This window comes from Trichoderma aggressivum (genome assembly GCF_033847375.1).
Source record: "Trichoderma aggressivum f. europaeum strain CBS 100526 chromosome Unknown scaffold_063, whole genome shotgun sequence".
NCBI lineage: Eukaryota > Fungi > Ascomycota > Sordariomycetes > Hypocreales > Hypocreaceae > Trichoderma > Trichoderma aggressivum.
Genome location: NW_026946429.1, coordinates 47,452 through 69,379, shown reverse-complemented (window position 1 = coordinate 69,379; position 21,928 = coordinate 47,452). Strand labels below are relative to the sequence as shown.

Here is a 21,928-nt window from a genome sequence, read left to right as displayed (position 1 = left end):
TGTTTTGGGTGTTGTTTCCCTTGCCAAGAAATCAAGGAAAATCGAGGTTTGCTGCATACAGTACGGGCGTGATAAGAGGGAGGGGACATTCTTTTATTAGATCAAGCAAACTCAAAGTGATGTTGGTGGTGGTGCCCCTTGCATGAGGCGTAAGGCGGAGGAAACAAAGAAGGAACCTTTAAGGCCTCGGGCCGTTGAAGGCACTACTGCGAACACGAGCGAAAGAAAAAAGAAGATGGTAAAAAGCAAGAATGACTTCAAAGCCGAGGCAACGTCTCCATCAGAGACTCTACACGGGTCTGCGTTTTTTTTCTTTGCTTTTTTCTTTGCTTTTTTAGCCTATCGGATTAAGCGGACCTGGTTCGTTCAGCTTTTGGCGAATGGTGTGATGAGTTTATGCAGGCGAGTGGTCTCACTCTGTAGCATTGTCATCACCAAACATGTTCACACACCCTATCCCTTGACTGAGAAAATGGTGTTGCAAAGGCCAACGAACGATATAGGCTCGATTAGGCAGAACTAGCTACAAAACACAAGGACGCAACTGGGCAACGCGAGGCGCAGTAGAGTATTTGGTTGGCTCAAGCGTAACAAGAGGCCCGATCCTGCTGAGCTGAGCTGACGTGATCTGGATAGGACTAGCCGCGGTGTCGTCACTGAGTTCTATCAAAGAGTTTGAAATGCTTGTAGTTTCTTTGATGAGAGTTGCGGAGCTCATAGCCGAGGTGATGATGAATGCGTCGCTAAAAAAGAACCTTGAAAACAAGTGCGACAGGCGAAAAAAACTCGCCGAAACAGACCTTCGCTCTCGCCAGCCCGCGTCTAATTTCCCTTTTTTTGCGGAGGGAAATTTGTAGGGCTACAAGTACAGAATCGGCAAAAAAAAAAAACTCACATGTCAGAGCACGCGCCTGTGCACTAAAAAAAATCAAAGCACAGAATCACACCGTCACAAATGACATGGAAGACAATTCGGCCGTGGAAAAGGCACAAGACCAAAAAGGTACATGCGAGGAAGTACATACGCCCGACGTACTGGTACAGAGACAGGTTCTTAGGTGCTTCTCCATCGGAGCCACTGGGCGCTAAGAAAGAGAGTTAGCATGGGAAAAAAGGCCGCCTCCGCGAAATCTGGTTCGTCAAAGAGAGAAAATAAGAAGAAGAAAAAAAGGTAGAGCGAGGAAAAGGGTCGTTGGCTGGAATTGTCCGGATTGGAACTGGGGGCTGCTCAATGTCGTCATAGCACTTTTTCTGTTTTTTTTTTTTCCTCTTTCTAGCTCGCACTGCAGTAGCCGCAAGTCGCCCAGCTTCACACCCTCACCATTTCTTTTCGGGTTTGGCACCTGCGGAAGAGAGACAGACAGACAGCCCGGGCTAGGTTTGTGTGTTGGGAGCTGCATGCCGCCCGAGATTCCCGCTCGCAAAAAACAGGGGTCACGAGAGAGATGTGTCCGTGGGCATGTGGTTACGGCCGATCCGTCTCTGGGGATCAACGGCCGTGCTTCTGTCGAGCTTCCTGTTCGACGTTTCCGTGGACAGCTTCAGCGAGTCAAGCGAGCTGGTTGATACACGTATTGGATCTCTCGCATGCGGAGTGGAGGCCACGCGACCACTCTCCTAGTTGCAGTCGGTCACTCGGCGGAGATCTCGCAAGCGCATTTGAACTGATAAGAAAGAGGGACATTCTTAGCAGCATCACGGACCTGGGCTTTGTGTTTATCTGTTGTTCTATAATCACTTGACACGCCTGGGTTATTTCGTGGTCCCGCAAACAGGCATAAAACGTAGCTTGATATGAAACAGAGTCTCGATCAGACAGCGCGCTTACGCGTACTCGTAGTATAACCGATACAGTATACCGCCGTACGAGAAGTACATATTGGTCCCAAGACGAGGTTGCTGGGTGAGATGGTAAGAGAGCCGAGACCGCCTAGTGCGCTTGTCGCCATCCTTGGGCGCTCTCAAGAGCAGCAATTACTGAGCTGGGCAAGTCGGCAAAGTCGCTGCTTAAACAAGCAGCGAGATTCCATTTTGTTTTTGTCAGCCGACTTTTCCTGTGACCTGCCCTCTCCACCGCTATCAGAGCAGTTCGCTCATGCCTGCACGATATCTCGCCATGCTGCCCGAGAGGGTTGCACTCCCGGCACATTTCGACTCCACAGAACTGTTACCAAGTGACGATGAGAAATCGGGGCTGCGATGGCGGCCAACGCCCGTCGCTTAGAATGGTTGAGGAAAAAGGCAAAAAGAGGCAAAGCTTGAAAGGAATCAACGCGCGCGCGCGGTTATTATTGGCAACCCAAGTAGCGGGAATTGATACTAGTATCTGCGGACTCCCGGAGCATTGCTTTTGAAAGAGAGTGCTGCCGGAGAGCCGTTGGATGAGGGCTCGAGTTTTTTCGGCCCCGTTCGAAACTTCGGGCGCCAGGAAAAGGCCTTGCTCCATGCAGCCAGGGGTGCAAGGTGATGTGAACCATTCTCGGGGCCCAATCCATCGATCCCTATTTCGCGGACTTGGGACAAAGAGCGAAGAGGTAAGCGCCTGAAATGGCCTGAGCCAAGAAGCACAGGGTTCAAAGCATTCCTGGTCTGTAACGCCTCGATTCTATTACACGGGGATGTCACAAAGCAGTAAGATGAAGCTCTTTCATCATTGCAATTTCCAATCCTCCCTTCGACGTGTGCTGGATGTTCTTGCGGCCACGGAACACGTTGGAGGCCCGCTCTGCCGAGGCGCTTTTTGCTCACCGCACGGAACAGACGACATGCAGAGAAGAGAGAGGGAGAAAAAAAAAAGTGTGACTGTCGTGCGCTAGTTGACCTTGGCGCATTAGCTGGATTTGAGGCCACGATCCAACCACGAGCGTCCGCTTGTGTGCTCTTGTCGACGTCCACTGGCTTCCATCGCGTGACCCGGCTGCGATTCTACTCGTTGTATCGATCGAACCCTGTTTGATCTTGCTCTTTTTTGCTCTTCTTCCTATTTTGGGAGGGGTCTCGGCTCTTCTCTTGTTCGCAGCGGCGCCATCCAAGCGCCACAGCCGGCATTCTCAAGTGCCTCGACTCGCATGCATTTCAACTTCAGTTGGTCTCTCTCAACGAGTGCAAGAAGTCTCGGTCGAGCTGGAGAGGGACCCGGCGCCGAAGCGTCCGTTTTTCTTCTTGTATTTCCTTGTGCCGCCAAAGATGCCGCAATAGAGAATCCACTGACCACTTTGGATCAAATGCCATGGATGTTGATTCACTCTCTTATCGGCATTTACCAACCTCCGGCAGCCCGACTTATCAAGGACCTCCAACCCACCTTACCAAAGTATCTTATCCAGAGCGCGCGGGATGCTCCCCAACTGTAGGCACATGGCAAAATGGCTTCATCTGAAATAGATTAGACGTCATGGACGCTTAGAATTTACGACGATAGTACTGCTACTGCGATAATTAATCAGGTGCTTAGCAGAAGCTTTCGTAGGCTGGACCGTTTTATTCCATTGAAAGAAGCTTTTGCGGTGGAAAGATTCGTCAGTCCGTCATGGTCGAGTTGGCCCGATTCCACATTCTTTTAGCCTCGTCAAGGCGGACAGTCCCCCCCGTCGTTGTATGTACCATTCGTACTTGTACAGATGCCGTATTCGTCCCAAAAGACGGAATTGAATGTAAGAGTAAAGGTACGCGTATTAGCTGATTCATTCAAAGTCTGACGGGACGGTAATTGCCATGTGGTAGCTGCCATGGTGAGATGAGATTCAAGGTGAAATTGATCGACCCGAAGCTGAAGCTGATGCTCTCGCGGGCGGAAGCAGCGCGGCTCCGTCACCGAGCACAATCACAATTTCTTTCCTTGCCCCCCGACCATCCACGGGCACCAGAACGCATGAATTGTGCGCATCGCCATGCATCCCGGCATTCTCGGCCAGCAAGTTAGTGGGCGTCCCCCACCAGAAGCCGCCGCAGCCACTCACAGCGCTCGCAGACCGGGTGCAATTTCACCATCAGGCGCCCAGGGCCAAGCCGCCAAGAGCTCCAGGGATTTGCTTGCCTGGGCTGGGGCCGGCTGCAGCCTTGGATGCGAGTACCGGTACTTGGACTTGCAGCGCGCGGTGGCTGGCACTCAAATCTTCACACTACGACCGCTGCCCGTCCACAGTTGCAGAGCGCACCTTTAGTAGTACGTGGGACGAGCGCTAGCACGAGCGCCCCAAAGAGCCAATCGAGGGTACGGCGCTGCGAGGTATCGGTACCCATGGGCCGCAGCTTCCGGGGCTGTCCCCAAATTAGCCCGGGCCCTGTCTAATCACAGCGCCTGAGGTTGACCCATCGAATCCAAATCGCCTTTTGCGCCGCAACAGCGCAGAGTCCGGGTGTCCGTCCCACGCGCGCTAAGGGACAAAGCCGTTAGACGAAGAAAAGTGGGTGAGCAGGGAAGGGAAGGAAGAAAAAAAAAAAAGAAAAAAAAAGACACCCGCCATGTATCGCATGTACAGTACCTAGAGTACGTGTACCGCCGCCAAGGGTACCTACAGACCCGTTCGGAGCCTGTGCTTGCTGTACACGCACAGCGCCGTTGTCCGCACTAATTCCGTCCGCCATGCCTGTGCAAGGTTCTCGCGCCACACGACACACTTCCTGTCCTTTGTACCCGTACTTGTACTTGAACCCGTACCAACCTGAACTCAACTCGCACGCCTCGGAGGTACCCAGCGCCTCGTACCGCCCTCCTGCACCTTGTCATCATTCCCTGTCTTACCTCACCTACTGCTGCCACTTACGACCAGTTTTGCTCGACCTTTACATACTAGACTTGTCCCCTCCTCCTCCGTTTGGCTTCATTCTCCTTTGTCCTCTCTATCCGACTTGACCTCTTCCCTCCTCTTCCCTCGCCTTCCTCTTTGGCGCTCCCGCCCTTCCGCCCTCTCTGTCCCTTGGAACAACACCATCCACAGCGGCCTTTTGCCTCGTTACGCACGCAAAAGCCCTGCAGCGCCCACGACAATCCTGTCCCATCGGCCTGTGGAACCTGCTCGTCGTCCCTTCGTCTGCGTCGCCGGCCGCTTCCCAACTGCACGTGCCTCGACACGCCTCGGCTGCGACAAGTCCACGCAAATTGCTGCTTCTTTGGCTTCCGTCCTTGGGTATTATGAGATAGTGTTTGGGGGCAAATCCGCTGTATTCGTACTTTGTTGGAACCAGCATCGCTGCCGACTCCTTTTTTCTCCCCCAATTCTCCACCACGGGTTGCTTTTTTCCTTCTTCTTTTGCTGCAAAAAGATTCGCGACAATTCTCCGCCCTTGCACGACCAGGCGGCCTGCAGTTCTTTTTTGAACATTACTTTTTTTTTGGGCAAAAACAACTCTAGCAACAATGATGGATCTTGGATCGGGAAAGCCCAAGTTGCCGGCGCTGCTGACGGAGCACGTCAACTTGGCTTTCCTCAACCGCCTTCCCGCCCGCTACGTTCGCCGGCGCCCCCGGGCAAAGTCCAACACGACGCATCGCGGCGAGGACATCACGAGCCTGCAGACCTCGTTCAACTTCTGGGACGGCTTGCGAGACCTGCAGAAGCACCAATGGCGTCTTGCCGACCTGCAATACGTCGTCCTGGCTGGGCTGACGCTCTTCTCGCTCTACATGGCTCCTCCGGCTCCGGCCCTCAAGCTGTTTGCCCTCATGGGCGCCGCGTGGGTTCTCTCCATGCCGGCCACCCGCCAGTTCTTCCTCCCGTCGCTTCCCATCTGGGTCTGGCTGCTTTACTTTTTCACTAGTCGGTGAGTTGGCTCTTCAGTTCAATTGGGCTCCCCAGAGCTATGTTGCTAATTCCGCCCTGTCTTGTATAGATTTATCCCTACCGAGTATCGTCCTCATATTTGGGTTCGAATCTTGCCCGCCCTGGAAAACGTTCTCTACGGCGCCAACCTGTCCAACATTCTCTCGGCCCACAAGCACCCTATCCTGGATATTCTGGCTTGGCTTCCCTACGGCATCATGCACTTCGGAGCGCCTGCAGTGTGCTCTCTAATCATCTTCATCTTCTCCGCTCCTGGTACCACCCCCGTCTTCGCCCGTGCCTTTGGCTGGATGAGCATTCTTGGCGTTACTATTCAGCTCATCTTCCCCTGCACGCCGCCGTGGTATGAGAACGAACATGGACTTGTCCCTGCTGCTTACGGCATGCCCGGATCACCCGCTGGATTGGCTCGTGTCGACGCGATTTTCGGCATTGACCTGTACACGACCAACTTCACCAATGCCCCGCTTCCATTTGGCGCATTCCCCTCTCTCCACGCTGCGAATGCTGTCCTTGAGGCCTTGTTCATGAGCCACTGCTTCCCCCAGTTCAAGTTCTTCTTTGCTGCTTACGCTGGCTGGGTCTGGTGGGCGACCATGTACCTGAGCCACCACTATGCCATCGACCTGGTGACTGGTGGTCTCATTGCTGCCGCCTTTTACTACTCTTCTCGCGCTAGGTGGCTGCCCCAACGCCAGACCGACAAGCTGACACGATGGGAATACGAGTTTGTCGAGACTGGCGACCACCACAAGGTGGCAGACGAAGAGTCTGGCCAATACTTTAGCTTGGGCTTCATCGACCACCGCCGTGCCAACTCTAGCGACGGATGGACTGTTGCCAGCAGCTCCAGCTGCAGCTCCAGCAGTGGCACTCTCAGCCCCACTGCCTCAGAAGCCTCAATCCCCGGAATGCTGGTCATGGACTTGACTAGCGACGGGCAGGCCTGGGATGGCCAGATCCCACCCAGAGACGTTGATTTGAGCGAAGTTGTTGTATCGCGGTAATGGCATGTTGGAATCCGACGATGCCGCCGGGCATTGCTTGCTCGACGATACAAAAATTTTTCCTACGTCCATCTCTTATATCACTCAAAACTCATCACCCTTACGACGGGTGACTGAGCGTTACGAACCCGCTTATGATTCGATTCAAAATTCGTAATTAATATTTGGCAAAGGCCTTCACTTTTTCCAAACATCTTTGGCATTCATCGGCACAGCGAAATGGCGCAATGTGGTGTTGATTTTATTCTCTTATTGGTGAGGGGAGGAACACATCCGGCTTCGTTATGGCTGAACCGGACATTGAATATTTAATAATGGGGGAAGGGAGTCTGGATTGGGGAATCATGGGAAAGAAAAGGATATTATTTTTCCATTCGAACCTTTCAAATGATTCGACTGCATATATTCATTCGACACACGGGAGAGGGTACTACTTCACACGATAGAGTACGTAATGTATACATACCAAGGGGGATAATCCGTGCATGGGAGATGAGATGGGATGGGATGAGTTACATGCACTGAACGCTCGCTAAGTGAGCCACGAGTTGGGGGCGCTGACGAAGAATCAACCCGGAGGAGAATCGATCGGGTTGGGAAGGACGAAACATATCCAATTGCTGGATAGAAAGAAACATTCAGGATGGAGGGAGAGGGCGGTGTTGGAGAGTTTTAACTACAAAGGCCACTGGCGCAAATACCAAAGATGCCGCTCGCTCAACCTTTTGAACAAAAGGCACAAATGAAGAAAAGAAAACATTGATGAAAACCTACCTACCTACTTTTGTCTCTCTATATGGTGTATGAACAATGGATGGATGAATGAATGAATGAATGAACGAAACCTGTATCTTACTTACAAACCGCCTCCCTATGATAGTCAAAGAAGGAATGTCCCAACATCAGTAATGAATAAATGGAATACGTTAGTCTTTGGTGTAAATGCGTATCATGGTTGGATAGTAATCAGTTCTTCATTCATTGCGTGATATTAAAGCGCCCATTTCACTTGCTATGTAGCCATATACATTGTCTTATGATATCTCATGACATGATGCCTTTTCTACCACTTTCCCATTCCAGGCACATCGTGAACCAAAAACATTAAAAACCCTTCAATATTTCCCATGGCTCGAACAGACGTATAAACAGAAAGAAGAAAAAAGGAAAAGAGAAAGGGAAATGAAATAAGCAGGGGTGGTTTTCTTCATAAATGTGAGGCTCGATTTTTTTTTTCTTGTTTCGTGTTATTTGAGTGAACGGGTAATGGAGATGGAGGAGGATTTCCATGAGACGGCAGTATGATTCTCGTTTCTCGTCCCGTCGAAATTTGGGAGGCCCTCTATGAGAAACGAGCTGCGCATCAATGGCTGCCAGCGCCAGTGATGTGCAGTTCATGTTTCTGCTTGGAGGGGACTCCCCCTCCATCACTACCTTTGGTGTGATTCGTCATATCGTGTACACTGCTACCTCGCGGCTTCAGGGTTCCAGAGGCCTTTGCTTGTTTGTACGATCCGGTTAGCCAGGTTGCCCGGCTGTAGCAACGCAGGCACATCGGAGCTGGGCGTTGTGTTGCCCATGACGACATCATCAGCCTGTCTGTGAGCGCCGGCGCCGGCGTCGTTGCCCTGGCTGGAGCCCATCGATATGGCGCTGTCGTCCTTGCGAGCACCGCTGATGGGCGGAGCAGCAGCGTTGGGACCTCCGCGAGCGCGAGCAGGCTCCTGGGAGCGGGCGCCGTCCATCATCAGATTCTGCGCCTCGCGGAGCTTGTTGATGGCGCGAACGGTGTCGATGGCGGCGTGGAGCGTGCGCCGAGCGTTGAAGTTCTTCTTGATCGTGGGCAGCAGGTTCTCACCAGCGCCGTCTGAGGGAGCGAGGCCGGCGACGAAGGGGTGCTGGAGGGCTTCGTGGGCAGTAATGCGCTTGTCCTGGTCAATGGTGAGGCAGCGGCGGATGAAGTCCTTGGCGTGCGACGAGACGCCGCGCCAGTACTCGACCGGAGTGAAGCTGTAGTCGGCGTTGAGGATGGCCTGCATCTCTTCAAAGTCGGAGTCACGGTCGAACGGGGTGTAGCCGCACAGGAGGAAGTAGGTGATGACGCCAATGGCCCACAGGTCGACGGGCTTGCCATGGCCCGTCTTCTTAAAAATCTCGGGCGCCATGTAGCCGGGCGTGCCGCAGGTGGTGGTCAGAACGTGGAACTGCTCCTCGTCCATGATGCGGGAAAGGCCAAAGTCGGCGATGAGCAAGTCTGCGTTGTCCTCGGGCGTGCGGAAGAGGAGATTCTCGGGCTTCAAGTCGCGGTGAACGATGCCGTGGTCGTGGAGGTATGCGACGGCGGACAGCGTTGCGCGGATGAGATCGGCCGCGTCGGATTCATAGTACGAGCCCTTGCGGCAGATGCGATCAAACAGTTCGCCTCCGAGAGCCAGGTCCGTAACGAGGTAGAGGTTGTTCATTGTCTCGAAGTAGTCGACCAGCGTCAGGATGTTTTGGTGGCCCATGGACACCTTTTTGAGGACGGCGATTTCATTGCGGACCTGTTTCCTCTCCCCCCATCTAATCAGCACGCATTCTTGTATTCTTGCACACGGAAGAAGCGGAGAGGCGACAAGAGTTTGCCAAGTCGAAGTCAATCAAGAGGGCTTGCGTACCATGTGCTCTCGCCCCGCCATGAGTCGCTTGTTGATAACCTTGGCGGCATAGTAACGCCCGGTATCGATATGGACGCATTCCTTGACAACGGAGTACGAGCCCGCTCCCAGCGTCTTTCCAACCTTGTATCTGCAGGGCTGGACCTGGGGTTGCTGCTGAGGCTGCTGGCGGCTCATCGTGGTCGGAGCCGCGATGCCGGAGAGGAGAGGGCGTGGAGAAGAAGAAAGGCGGAGGTGCTCCGGGTGGGAAAAGGCGGCGGCGGACAAGTTACGAACAGGAGAAGAGCGGTAGGTTCAAGGCGACGCTTGTTTTGACGTGTATGTGGGAGCGAGTTTCGGGAGAAGATGGGTTCTTTGCGACCTTGGACCCAAAGACAAAGGATTCTGGGGGCGGGATTGATTCTTACTAGGTACCTAGTAGGTAGTTGTGACGGCTAAGGGGAGTTTATGGCGGTCTTTCAAGGCCAGGTGGGGGAGGGGCCTAGGGGCAGCCTAGAATATGCATGGGCTCAACTGGGCAGCCTATCAAGCTGCGATTTCAAAGCCGATGACCTGAGCAGAGGTTGGTAGAGTATGACTGAGGCTGATTAAACGAGGCGGGCAAATCAGGGAAGAAAATCCATCCATGAGAAAGAAGAACCCATTTGGGGTCTAGTGTAGCCCAAGGATTTTAACAAACGCATCACAAACATTAGTACCTGCACGTAATACGCGGTCCACGGGAGTTTGTCATGTACCTTATGTTCTATGATGTTCATTTTTACAAGATGTGCCGCGTTTGGGGATGGCAGGCTGCCAAGAGATGAACCCCTACTCTATGGAACTAAATCGAGGTGGCAACAAGTGGCAGAGATGCGGTTTATTTTTAGTTACCAACTCTAAAGTTGATCCAGAATAGATGGATACGAAGCTTGAGTTGAGATGATTGCCCGTGCCAAATAAAGCATGTGAGAGAGAGCCAGCACTTGGCTAACCTCTGTGTAAGGGAGTGCGACGTTGGAGAATCCATGAGAAATCGGGCAGCCATTTTGGTACCCACGATTCCATTCTTTTTGGGGTGCAGCTGAAATTCCTTCTCCAACCCCCAAATCTGCATGCACTCAGCCGCACCGTGATCGCTGGTGCATTTCCTTGCAACCGATGATGTTGTTGTACCTAGGTTAAAACTACCTGTTTTGCTTCTTTTTTTTTTTTTTTTGAAGCTTACAGAGTGCTGTAGGTTTGATTGTGTCTGCCACCTATATAGTGTTTATAGGTACTTTAGTAGTTAGCGGCTGTCCATAGATTGCTCATGACGAGGCCAGCTCCTTGAGGAACACCCATCTATACCTACATGTACTATTCTAAAGGCCCCTTTCGTGACTGCTTTTTGGCGCTGTTGAATTTCTTGTCCTGAACTCGTGTCTCGTGAAATCTCTTTTCACTGTCTTTACTTTAGTACATCCATTTCTTCATTACTCGACTACGGGGGTGCGCGCATACATCTCCTGGTGCTTCTTCTTCTTCTCAGAACTCGTCTCAGCAGGCGTCAATTCACGATAGATGCCCATGACCTCGTCTATGAGCTTGCGTTTGTTTTCGTCAAGGTTGGCGGATTTGGACCGATGGGTTTGCGCCGAAAATGTGAGAGAGTCATTGCCAGCCGTGTAGTACTTGGAAGACCGCACTGCGGGATGAAGATATTTGGGGAGAACGGCGAGCAGGTCTTTGACGGGATACACCGTGACTGCCTTGGTTTCAGTTCTTCAGCCGGTCTCGCAGTTAGTTCTCATGGCCCCATTCAGACACCGAAAGAGGGGGAGGCCTTGGGCCATTTCATACTTGTTGACGTGCTGCCCCCCAGGCCCACTGGACCTGGCATATGAGGTATTGCCCTTGGGCAATTGAGAGGCGTCAAATGAATTGTACCACACTCGAGCCTCGGCCAAGGCGTCCTGGTCTAGTCGAGCATCATACGCCTCGTAGCGTTTGAGTCTGACGAGCTGAGATGAGGACAAGGCCAGCGACAGCCTCGGTTGCCGAGAGGCGATTGCTGGTAGCACCGATTTCTTTGGCAGATGCCACAGTAACATTGTGAAGCCGGCTAAGGTGTCTCGCAGCAGCCCATGGCAAAAAGACGCTTGACTATCTATTACTTACAGCAGGTAAAGCTGCAGCTCCCCTCGCTCACTCACTCACGCGGTGATTGATGGACGGGAAAATGGAAGCCAGCGCTAATCTTGGTCTTATCCTTGGTAAGATATGTAATATGGATCAGTTGAAAATGATATGATGCAAGCAATAAAGTTACCTGATAGATAAGACATTCCAATCAGAACAGACGGGAATAAACCCAGCTGGTTGCCTTGCCGAGTTTTTCGTTCGCGCCCCGCATTGCCTTGGGCCAAAGTGCTGGCCCAAACAGGACTAGCCGCCTGGCAGAATTTGAGGCGGCTTCTGCCATAAGCCTCCCGGCCGCTTCTGCTTCTGCTAGCACTTCCTCTTCTCCAACCAACTCCCGTCAAGTTCAACCCTCGAAATCTCTTCAACGTAGCCTCACCCACGTCTTGGCGCGTCCTGTCACGGATCGCAGCCTGTCTCCGTCTCCGTCTCTGTCTCTGTCTCCCGTCCCTTCGCGCCGAGGCCGTTTCTCCGAACCCCCGTACAAGTACTCGAAGCCGCCTCTCGTAGCCCCGGCCAGTGTTTCGTGTCGCAAAAGCAGCAAATCGTCCCTCCTGCTACTGTACGAATATTGCCTGCAGCTTCAAAGAATCCTTGCGCGCCCGCCGCACAATCAGCCCCACATCGAACCATCGTCGACAAGCAGGTTATAATAATCCCTCTCTCAACCGCCGGCAAAAGGTACTCCATAATAGCCTCTCTCTGCGCGGATGCAACTGCCCAGCCTCTCTCGTCCCCCTTAGACCTTTTCTAGCCAGCCGCGAGTCCAGCTTCATGCCAGAGCCTGAGCCCGAAGCAGCTCTGCGGGCCACAGCCAACCTCTCTCCTGTCTCTCCCTCGCCTGTCCACACAGCCGCGCCTCTTGTGGTGCCAGCACTCCAGCACACGGTCGATACCATCGACGCCATGGTTGCTGCCGCTGCCTCGCTTCCTAATGGCACGGCCGACGCCCCCGTCGTCGATCCTTCCCTCGCGCCTTCTGGTGAAACCGACGATGTCGTAGATGATGACAGCTTCAGCGATGCCTACGGCGAGGAGACGGAAGACGTGGTCGTAGAGCCTCCGCGGCAGGAGCTCGTCGACAACAGCGACGACTACGCCAAGACGTTTGATTCTCCCATCGGTCCCGAGGAAGGGGAAGACCAAGATGTATCATCAGAGCCACGAGAATCCAACGAGAATTCATCCTCATTTTTATCCGATCATTTGACTAGTCGCCCATCAGACGTCTCTCACATCGCTGCTGATCCATCCGCCTCTGCCCCAGCTGCTGCTCAGAACCCATCTCTCTCTACCGCCCAGCCCGATGCTGGTCCTGAGCTCGCCGTGCCGCAAGCTAGCGATGCGCACGCTGCTGCTTCCATCCCGTTTGTGGCTCAGCCCACGCCGCCCGGAGCTGGCCCTGCCCGGCAAGACTCCGAGAACTCTTCATCTCTTGACATCCAACAGCTCGTGGCTGATCTCACTGCCCATCCCGCTGAACCCAGCTCCGGGAACCCTGACCCAACGGCTGATGTCCCGGTGGCCTCTAACCCCTTTCCTCCAACTGCTACCTCGACCGCCACCACCATCCCTACTGCTTTGCCATCATCTTCCTCTCTCCCACCGCGCCCTCCATTGCCGCAGGTCGCGCCCCAATCGTATGCTTCTCAGCACCATCCTCCCGGAACCAATCCCAATGTCCCAGGAGGCGTTGGGGTGTCGCCCACGCCGGGACAGCCCTCCACTTTTCCTATTGCTGGTGCTCCCGGAACCTCGACTGAAGCTCTGGGGAATCTCCCACCCCCTCCTGCCACAGCCATGAACCCTTCGGCTGCTGCGGCGTCCATAAACCCTTCTCCATATCCATCCAACCCATCCGGATATCCTGCTGATCGAGCCCAAGATGCCGACTATCAGCGCCAGTGGGACCAGTTCATGGCCGATGAGCGACAGTACATGTCGGAGGCCAAGTGGGATCGTTTCCCCGAGGGGTCGCGTATTTTCATCGGTTAGTGACTCCGCCTTGAGTTCATGTTCTCACTTTCCAAGATATATACACGCGTGCATGTGCTAATGTGAGTTTTTCTGCTAGGAAATCTTTCCAGCGACAAGGTTTCCAAGCGTGATGTATTTGACATATTCCACAGATATGGCAGGTTGGCTCAGATTTCTCTCAAGTCGGCGTATGGGTTCGTACAATATCACACCGTCGAGGAAGGACATAGTGCTCTAGAAAACCTGCAAGGCATGGAAGTCAAAGGTCGCCGCATCCGTAAGTGATTATCTGGCTCTCCATCGATCTGGGCCTCCATTTTTAACCCCCTTCACCAATTAGCTTGTTGCTAACCCTGATGCAGATTTGGAAATCTCTCGGCTCCAAGATAAATCTAAAAAAGAAAGGAACCGTAGTCCTGAGCGGGCCCGCGGACGTGATGGTGGCCGTAGAGGAGAAAAATATCGTGATGACAATCGATCAACGCGCAATCAGTCGCCTCGTCGTAATGAGTACTATGGCAGAACCGATAGAGCCGACCGGACTGACAGGACCGAGAGCTACGCCCGGGACCGAGGATACTATGACTCGGGCAGAGGTCGTGGCCGCTCCCGATCTCCCAGCGGATACGCCAGGAATGAAAAGGATTCTTACCGCAGGAGATCACCCAGCCCCTACAACAGATCGCGGCACGAGGCAGAGCTCGATCTGCCGCGTCGATACGGCGCAGACGTTCCAGATGTCCAAATCATCATGCAGCCAGACGTCAACCGGGACTTTGGCACCTGGGTCGAGGGTGCCTTCAAGGCCAAGGGTCTGCGAACCAATGTCATGTATCTCCACCCGCGATTCCCAAAGGACCAAGTCATCCAAAGACAAGCGGCCGAGGGCGTGCACGGGGTTGTAGACCTGGACCTCCGCGCCCAAGGGTTGGCTAGGATTCCCGTCCACTCCTTCGACCGGTCCGGCGGCATCCACAATGTCCGCTTCGAGCAATACGTCGACCTGGAGCCAGGCACGGCGGCTGAAGTCATCCTGCGAGCCAAAGCTTCCGGCGCAGCAAACTACGGCCAACCCTACGGAGGCGCCAGTGGATATCCCACGCAGTATGGCGCACAAGCCCCGCAACCTCCTCACGCAGCTGCGTACCCTGGTATGCAGCAGCCCGGCTCGTATCCACCGCAGGCCGCGCCATCTGCTGCCGACCTCGCGAGTCTCATCGGCCAGGTGGACAACAACACGCTGCAACGGCTCCTGTCCACCATTCAGGCAGGGTCTGCGGGAGTGGTGCCTGGCGGGCTCGCACACGGCGGCGCGAAGCCGGCAGCACCAGCCGCCAATGCGCCCGTCGATATCCAAGCAATCCTGGGCTCTCTCAACGGAGGAGCGGCGCCGCAGCAACTTCACGGAGCCCATCCTCAGATGCAATACGGCGCGCCATACGGTGGTCAGCCGCCCGTCGGAGTTGCGCAACAGGCGACAGGCACCGGCGACGCGGCGGCCCAGGTGCAGAACATCATGGCCCAGCTGGCTCGTTATCGGCAGTGACGCAGCCTATGATTTTCCTTTGATTTCGTTTCGTTTCGTTTCTAATAACTTGCTTTTGCTGCCGCCTCCTTCCTCTTACCTTCCGGAAGCTGGGGCTTACATGAATGATTCTTGACGATGGTGTATTTCAGATTCTGATACCACATGGAGGCTTGGCATGATTGCTTTTTTTTTTTTTTAACTTGATATGACGGCACTGTGGAGTTTGGCAAGTAACGTCCGAAGAGGATAGATAGACACCGCTGGGGAATGGGCTCGGCATGCCTCATTGGATTTGCTGGCACTTTCATCTATCGATTTGGTTCTGCGGTTTTACAGGACCAAAGCACGACAGCCCTGCAGAGGGCAAATAACCAACTTGTAAAGGGGAATGAAGCCTAGAATAAAACATTTTTGACATCTTGAGGTTCCGTGCCTCCGTAATGAATATTGGAACAAGAACAACAGCCATTTATATACCTTTGTCTGTGTGTATCTAATGATTGGGTACCTAGGTACCCATCTATATACATGATTCGTCTCTCGTTCAAATCATCACCATCCGAAGCTCTCGTTGTGCCACCATACCTCACGGCCTTTGAGAACCCATGGTCCTATCCGTTGCCGTACCTCTTTCGACATTTCTTCCGGGCCACAGACTAGAACGGCGACCTTTTCCTCTGCGCCGTGGCGGAACAAGTCGTCTACAATCTTCTGAAAGTTGGGGCGCCTACTGTTGTTGTTAGTACCCGCGGCAGAGCGAGACCCTCGCCCCATGTTCTGGAGCTCGATGGATGCATCGCGGCTTCTGCTATTTGCGTCGGTGGAGATGCTCATGTTCTCTGTGAGGTAGAGATGGACGTTGTCGTCGTCAAGGAGGGGCTTGTCGGAGTCGTTGCCGGTCATGGCCCAGGTGGCGTCGGCGGCGGAACGGATTGCCCAGACGAATTGGGCGTGGGCGGAGGGCAGTTCGCGTTGGAGGGCGTGGTAGAGCGGGAGGGTGAAGGTTGCGCCCACGCCGCCGGCGACGAGGAGGGTGCGGGAGGCGCCCCAGGCGAGGAGGTGTTGGAAGTGTTTGCCGATGGCCCCGTGGGGGCCTTCGATGGCGAGGGTGATTTTGTTGTCGTCGAGGGAGGTTGGAGCAGCGAACTGGGAGAGGATGCTGGTCATGGGGCCTGTTCGCTTTCTGGCGACGAGGGTGATGCTTTGGGTGTCTTGGTTGGCGGAGGCAACGGTGAAGGGGTTGAAGAGAAGGTCAAAGGTAAAGGATTTGGACGCTGGGTATTTGCTGGTCCGGCCTTCGGGGGGGATGCTGAGGTAGATGTGGGAGCCCGGCCGAGAGCGGAACTGTTCAATCTTTTCCGCGGGCATAGGAGCGGAGATTTTGATGAGGTTTGTTCCGGGAACAGTCTCGAACGTCGAGGCCGTGTGAGTCATGGTGAATCTGCGATAGGCAATGTCCGCGAGGAAGACGACGACGCTCCCGGCGACGTATACACGACCGGAATGAGCGTGGAAGAAGAGCAGCACGGGAGCAAGCAACGCAACGCCCAAGTGCGTGACGAAGAAGAGGCGGTACGAGTACCGCCTTGCGCGGACGAGGGCGGTGGCGAAGAGGCCGTCAAAGCTGAGGGCGGCGAGGACGCCGCAGAAGACGACGGGGGCGAAGAAGCGCTTGAGCCAGATGCCGGAGAGTACGAAGAAGACGTTGTAGAGGACGATGTGGGTCGTGACGAGGGCGTAGATGATGCGGCCGAGGGTGCGGTGGTAGCGGTTGACGTGTTCGTGGGAGGAGCTGAAGGCGTAGGCGTAGGGGTTGAGGGCTTTGAGGGCGAGGAGGTATTGGATGGGGAGTTGGGAGACGGCGATGGTGCCGAAGCGTTTTGTGAGGTGGAGGTAGTCTGTTGTTTTTTAAGTTAGTTGGTGATATATATGAAGTCTGAGTTGGATATCAAGTGAGTATCACAAGGGTTTGTTATGAGATCTCACATGAGATTTACACAAAGAGTCTCACGAGGAGAGGAACTCACCTTCTCCAGTCTCCAAAACACATAAAGCCAGAAGCCAGCCCGTCCAAAGAAGCCCCAGCACCCACTCATCCCTCTGCCCCCAACTCACGCCCCCCAAAACAACATCGTCGCCCAGCCACCACGCCAACGCCCTCCATCTCGCGACCAAGGCGCCAAAGCCACTGCTGCGCTGGGCCTTGACGGTGGGCGACCCGGGAATATGCGAGTACCGGCCCCGATCGCCACCATCTCGGCCGAGACGAAGCAGCGGCCTGGCGGCGCGAAGCACGAGGCGGACGAGGATGGCGATTATGGCCGGTGCGAGAGCTGACAAGAGGGCGATGCGGGCATAGTGGTCGATTGTGTGGCGGCGGAGGAGGACGTCTTCCTTTGAGAGGGTCAGGAAGTGGTACGGCCAGCTCATAATTATTTATTTATCTATTATTTATTGTTATTTTTTTTTGGATTTTCTTGGGTGGTGGGATTTATGGGGGGTTGTGGATGACGACTAATACGGAGGATAACATTGGATGTTATCTTGATGCCATCTTCAATTGATCGGCTACGGCGCTTGCGTGGAGGGTGCGCCACGGGGAGAAGAGGGATGTGGCTGTTTTGGGGGGTTTCTAGCCACAGTTGGGCATATTTGCATGTGCAATTTTCAGTCATCAAGGTGCCCCGACTTGCATCATGTGTGCCTGTTGATAGTACTCGAATCGGACCAAAAAGAGGTCAATTCCAAGATGATTTTGGGGGGTATCTCTTCCATCTATTGATTCACGCCAGACTTGGATTCGTATTCGTATCCCATGGAAGCAATCCTTTGCCATGGCAGCCCGTCTCAGGATGCAAGCCAAGCTCGTGTGCGTCAGATGCGATAGGTACCTCACCTATACGCAGCATATCTTACCTGCTGTACCCGGTAAGCAAGCATTCGGTGATTTGCTCAAATCCTGTGTGATGTCCTTGTCACTGCTCCCGCATCTGGCGGTAAGCAGTCTGATGGCGCAGGGCACGACGAAACCTCTGTTTCATGGAATCTGAGCCATTAATCAAGTCGCCTTCTCAGGGCTTGCTTGCCCCCTTGTTTGGCGTAATCGGCAGCAGCTTGTGCCAGTGACGGGCGAAAAAAAGAAAAGAAAAACAGCGACAAATGACTCTTATTAGTTGAGTTTGCTACAACCCGCGACACATGGGAATGACACCAGCTTTAGGCGGCGCTTCACCAGTAGCACAGCGCCAGGCCTAAACCAGCGATCGGCGGGTGAATACCTTGAGCCATCTGGGTGCCTCCTTTAGCACCTTTCAGCACCTTTCAGCACTCCAACCTACTATAGATACTGTGTGACCTGCTGTGTGACCCCACCAAGATGCGGACAGAACTCTTCCATGATTCTCACCGCCTTGCCCCACTGATACTCCCCGCTATCCGATCTCGCCCGTCTAGCATTTCTCTTATATGTAGCTTTTTTTTTCCGGGCATTTCTCAACGTGCTTCTTCCTGGGCGCCACGGAAAATTTTAGTCGGCGCATTTTTTTCCCTCTTGTCATCTCTTTCTTCTCTTCACCATCTTCCCATATCTTTGACCCTTTCCCCTCCTTCTTCCCTCCAAAGGCACTCATCCCTTGGTCAATTGCCCTCTTCACTTTCGTCCACTTCGACTCTCATCCCACAATCGACATCCACAATGTCTACCTACGCCCTGTCCACGTCTCACAAGGAGGTTCGTCCGCCGGGTTTTGGTCCATTGGGCTTGTTTGCCTGATTCGATGAGGCCAGTGTACTGACTATATCCTGCTTCTGTAGATGCTTGAGAAGTCTCTTCTCGAGTCTGACCCTGAGGTCGCTGCCATCATGGTAAGTTGCCACTCTCTGCCCCTCCATCCTCGGAGCATCGCCTTGTCCCCTCATCCAGCATCTTTCCTTTCCGTGACTCGTTCGGCTAATGGAGCTTGTAGAAAGATGAGGTCCAGCGTCAGCGCGAGTCCATTGTTCTCATTGCCTCCGAGAACATCACCTCCCGCGCCGTCTTCGATGCCCTGGGTTCTCCCATGTCCAACAAGTACTCTGAGGGCTACCCCGGCGCTCGTTACTACGGTGGCAACCAGCACATTGACCAGATCGAGCTGCTGTGCCAGCGTCGTGCCCTCGAGGCCTTCCACCTCGACTCTGAGAAGTGGGGTGTCAACGTCCAGTGCCTCAGTGGCAGCCCTGCCAACCTCCAGGTCTACCAGGCCATCATGCCTCCCCACGGCCGTCTCATGGGTCTCGACCTCCCCCACGGTGGCCACTTGAGCCACGGTTACCAGACCCCCCAGCGAAAGTAAGCTACAGAATGAGCACCAGTACAAGCAAACTCTTGACTAACGGCGCCCTGCAGGATCTCCGCCGTCTCTACCTACTTCGAGACCATGCCCTACCGTGTCAACCTCGAGACTGGCATCATCGACTATGACCAGCTCCAGCAGAACGCCATCCTGTACCGCCCCAAGGTGCTTGTTGCCGGCACTTCCGCCTACTGCCGTCTGATCGACTACGAGCGCATGCGCAAGATTGCCGACTCTGTCGGTGCCTACCTCGTTGTCGACATGGCTCACATCTCTGGTCTGATCGCCGCCGAGGCCATCCCCTCTCCCTTCCAGTGGGCTGACATTGTCACCACCACCACCCACAAGTCCCTCCGTGGCCCTCGTGGTGCCATGATCTTCTTCCGCAAGGGTGTCCGCTCCGTCGACGCCAAGACCGGCAAGGAGACCCTCTACAACCTGGAGGACCCCATCAACTTCTCCGTCTTCCCTGGTCACCAGGGTGGCCCCCACAACCACACCATCACTGCCCTGGCCGTTGCCCTCAAGCAGGCTCAGACCCCCGAGTTCAAGGCCTACCAGGAAAAGGTCGTCTCCAACGCCAAGACTCTCGAGGTCAAGTTCAGGGAGCTCGGCCACAAGCTTGTTGCTGATGGAACTGACAGCCACATGGTCCTCCTCGACCTCCGTCAGTTCAGCCTTGACGGTGCCCGTGTCGAGGCCGTTCTCGAGCAGATCAACATTGCCTGCAACAAGAACGCCATCCCCGGAGACAAGAGCGCCTTGACCCCTTGCGGTATCCGCATCGGTACTCCCGCCATGACCAGCCGTGGCTTCGGAGAGAAGGACTTTGAGCGTGTCGCCCTCTACATTGACCAGGCCATCAAGATCTGCGTCGAGACTCAGGCTTCCCTGCCCAAGGCCGCCAACAAGCTCAAGGACTTCAAGGCCGAGGTTGCCTCTGGCAACATCGCCAAGATCAACGATCTCCAGAAGGAGATTGCCGCCTGGGCTAGCGGCTTCCCTCTTCCCGTTGAGGGCTGGCGCCTGGATGCCGGCATCTAAGTGCAAGATGCTGCAGAAAACAAAGAGACAATTTTCCTTTATACAACTTCTTTTTCCAAAAACGAAATCATATACCAAAATAATTGAAAAAAGTGGAGAATCAAAAAAGATCAAGTCCACCAAAGGAGGCATTTAACATGGGATGGGACAAAAGCCAAAAAAGAATGGCGAAAAGGTTCAACAACTTTGCAATTTTAGTTTTTTTTTTAACATGAGGGCTGGCGCATGCGATCTTTTTCCATTTCAACCGGAAGTGAGTGGGAGGGGAGTTTTCTTATGACTGGGAACATTTTGGGGGATTGAGGGGGGGCATACGAACCTTTTTTGGTCATTGATATCAAAGGCATTCAACGTCGGTATGGGTATGTCCTGTCCTGCTTCAACAAGTAGGCAAGCTTAGTAAGAGAAAACATATTATTCTCCGAATTGAATATGTGCGTGCCTGGTGACGCTTTGTGCGAGATATTTCGCTCCATGTACTGTTTACCAGTAGATGAACGATACATTTCTCACCCGTACCTTGATCTACAAGTGAAACATCATGTCAAACAAGCTTATTAAAGGCTGTGTATTGCCTATCACCTAGCATTCTTCCTTGACTCGTTTTCCCCACGCCCACCACCCAACCCGTTTGTCCTCGCATTCACATTCAAACCATTCCATTCGTCCACGCCTTCAACCAAAGGAATCAGGCCACACCACGGAGCATGAAAACCGAACAAGAAGAAAACAACACAACTTGAAAAAGAGAGGAAAATAAAAAGCAATCAAACAAATCGATTGACCGAGGCCCTTCATCTAAGCCGCCAAGATCCACAAAAACCATGGCCGCGCAGCCGAAATCTCGTAATAGAATTCGATAATCTAGAAACCGGGGTACCAGAAAGGACAGTTTAACCACGAAACCGACAAGCAAAAAAAAAGAAGAAGAAAATAAAAAGAGTTTGGAAAAGGGAAGAAGAAGAAGAAGAAGAAGAAGAAGAGTATAACCCCCAAAGGGGGGAGGGATGGAAACAATCTTTGCCGCCTCAGGTCAATAGCATAAAATTCATCCACACGTCCCTCCTAATCTTTCTTTTTGGGGGGGAGGAAAATTTGTTTCTCATGGCCATGACAGATGGCCCGCCTCTTTTTGGTTGGAGCGCAATGCACAAAACTGGAAAAAAAAAGCAACGATTTTTTTTTTCTTCTTTTGAGTGGGAGATTCAATCCGATTTCGGGTTTCATCTTTTTTCGTCCCTTCTTTCAAATAAACCACCAAATCGTTCGCAATATTCGTCATAGCTCTTCGTTTTCGTTAAGAGCCAAGGCTTATTTTCTTTTCTTTTTTTTCCATGATCAAATCCTATAAAACGCCGCACAAAGTTTCGAGGCCGGCCAGTTCGGAGGATAAAGACATGTCCAGAGCTAAAGGGGTAATAGAAAGGAGAAGAAAGAA

General features: G+C 53.5%; 6 protein-coding genes across 6 annotated transcripts; 3 read left to right on the top strand and 3 right to left on the bottom strand.

Annotated features, from left to right (window-relative positions):
• Positions 1-5,359: 5,359 nt before the first annotated feature.
• Triagg1_10007 (uncharacterized protein) lies at positions 5,360-6,790 on the top strand (the record flags this gene model as incomplete). The annotated part of the gene is made up of 2 exons (XM_062894037.1): positions 5,360-5,763; positions 5,833-6,790. 2 exons carry the CDS (start codon positions 5,360-5,362, stop codon positions 6,788-6,790), a joined length of 1,362 nt encoding a protein of 453 aa, XP_062751021.1.
• Positions 6,791-8,256: 1,466 nt separating this feature from the next.
• Triagg1_10006 (uncharacterized protein) lies at positions 8,257-9,624 on the bottom strand (the record flags this gene model as incomplete). The annotated part of the gene is made up of 2 exons (XM_062894036.1): positions 8,257-9,342; positions 9,448-9,624. The coding sequence occupies 2 exons, from the start codon at positions 9,622-9,624 to the stop codon at positions 8,257-8,259; spliced, it is 1,263 nt and encodes a 420-aa protein (XP_062751020.1).
• A 1,277-nt stretch (positions 9,625-10,901) lies between these two features.
• Positions 10,902-11,519, bottom strand: Triagg1_10005 (uncharacterized protein; the record flags this gene model as incomplete). The annotated part of the gene is made up of 2 exons (XM_062894035.1): positions 10,902-11,173; positions 11,234-11,519. 2 exons carry the CDS (start codon positions 11,517-11,519, stop codon positions 10,902-10,904), a joined length of 558 nt encoding a protein of 185 aa, XP_062751019.1.
• An 862-nt stretch (positions 11,520-12,381) lies between these two features.
• Positions 12,382-15,130, top strand: Triagg1_10004 (uncharacterized protein; the record flags this gene model as incomplete). The annotated part of the gene is made up of 3 exons (XM_062894034.1): positions 12,382-13,597; positions 13,682-13,861; positions 13,947-15,130. 3 exons carry the CDS (start codon positions 12,382-12,384, stop codon positions 15,128-15,130), a joined length of 2,580 nt encoding a protein of 859 aa, XP_062751018.1.
• Positions 15,131-15,664: 534 nt separating this feature from the next.
• On the bottom strand, positions 15,665-17,542 carry Triagg1_10003 (uncharacterized protein; the record flags this gene model as incomplete). Its single annotated transcript, XM_062894033.1, has 2 exons — positions 15,665-17,010; positions 17,140-17,542. 2 exons carry the CDS (start codon positions 17,540-17,542, stop codon positions 15,665-15,667), a joined length of 1,749 nt encoding a protein of 582 aa, XP_062751017.1.
• Positions 17,543-18,806: 1,264 nt separating this feature from the next.
• Triagg1_10002 (uncharacterized protein) lies at positions 18,807-20,490 on the top strand (the record flags this gene model as incomplete). Its single annotated transcript, XM_062894032.1, has 4 exons — positions 18,807-18,842; positions 18,926-18,976; positions 19,078-19,442; positions 19,500-20,490. 4 exons carry the CDS (start codon positions 18,807-18,809, stop codon positions 20,488-20,490), a joined length of 1,443 nt encoding a protein of 480 aa, XP_062751016.1.
• Between the last annotated feature and the right edge of the window lie 1,438 nt (positions 20,491-21,928).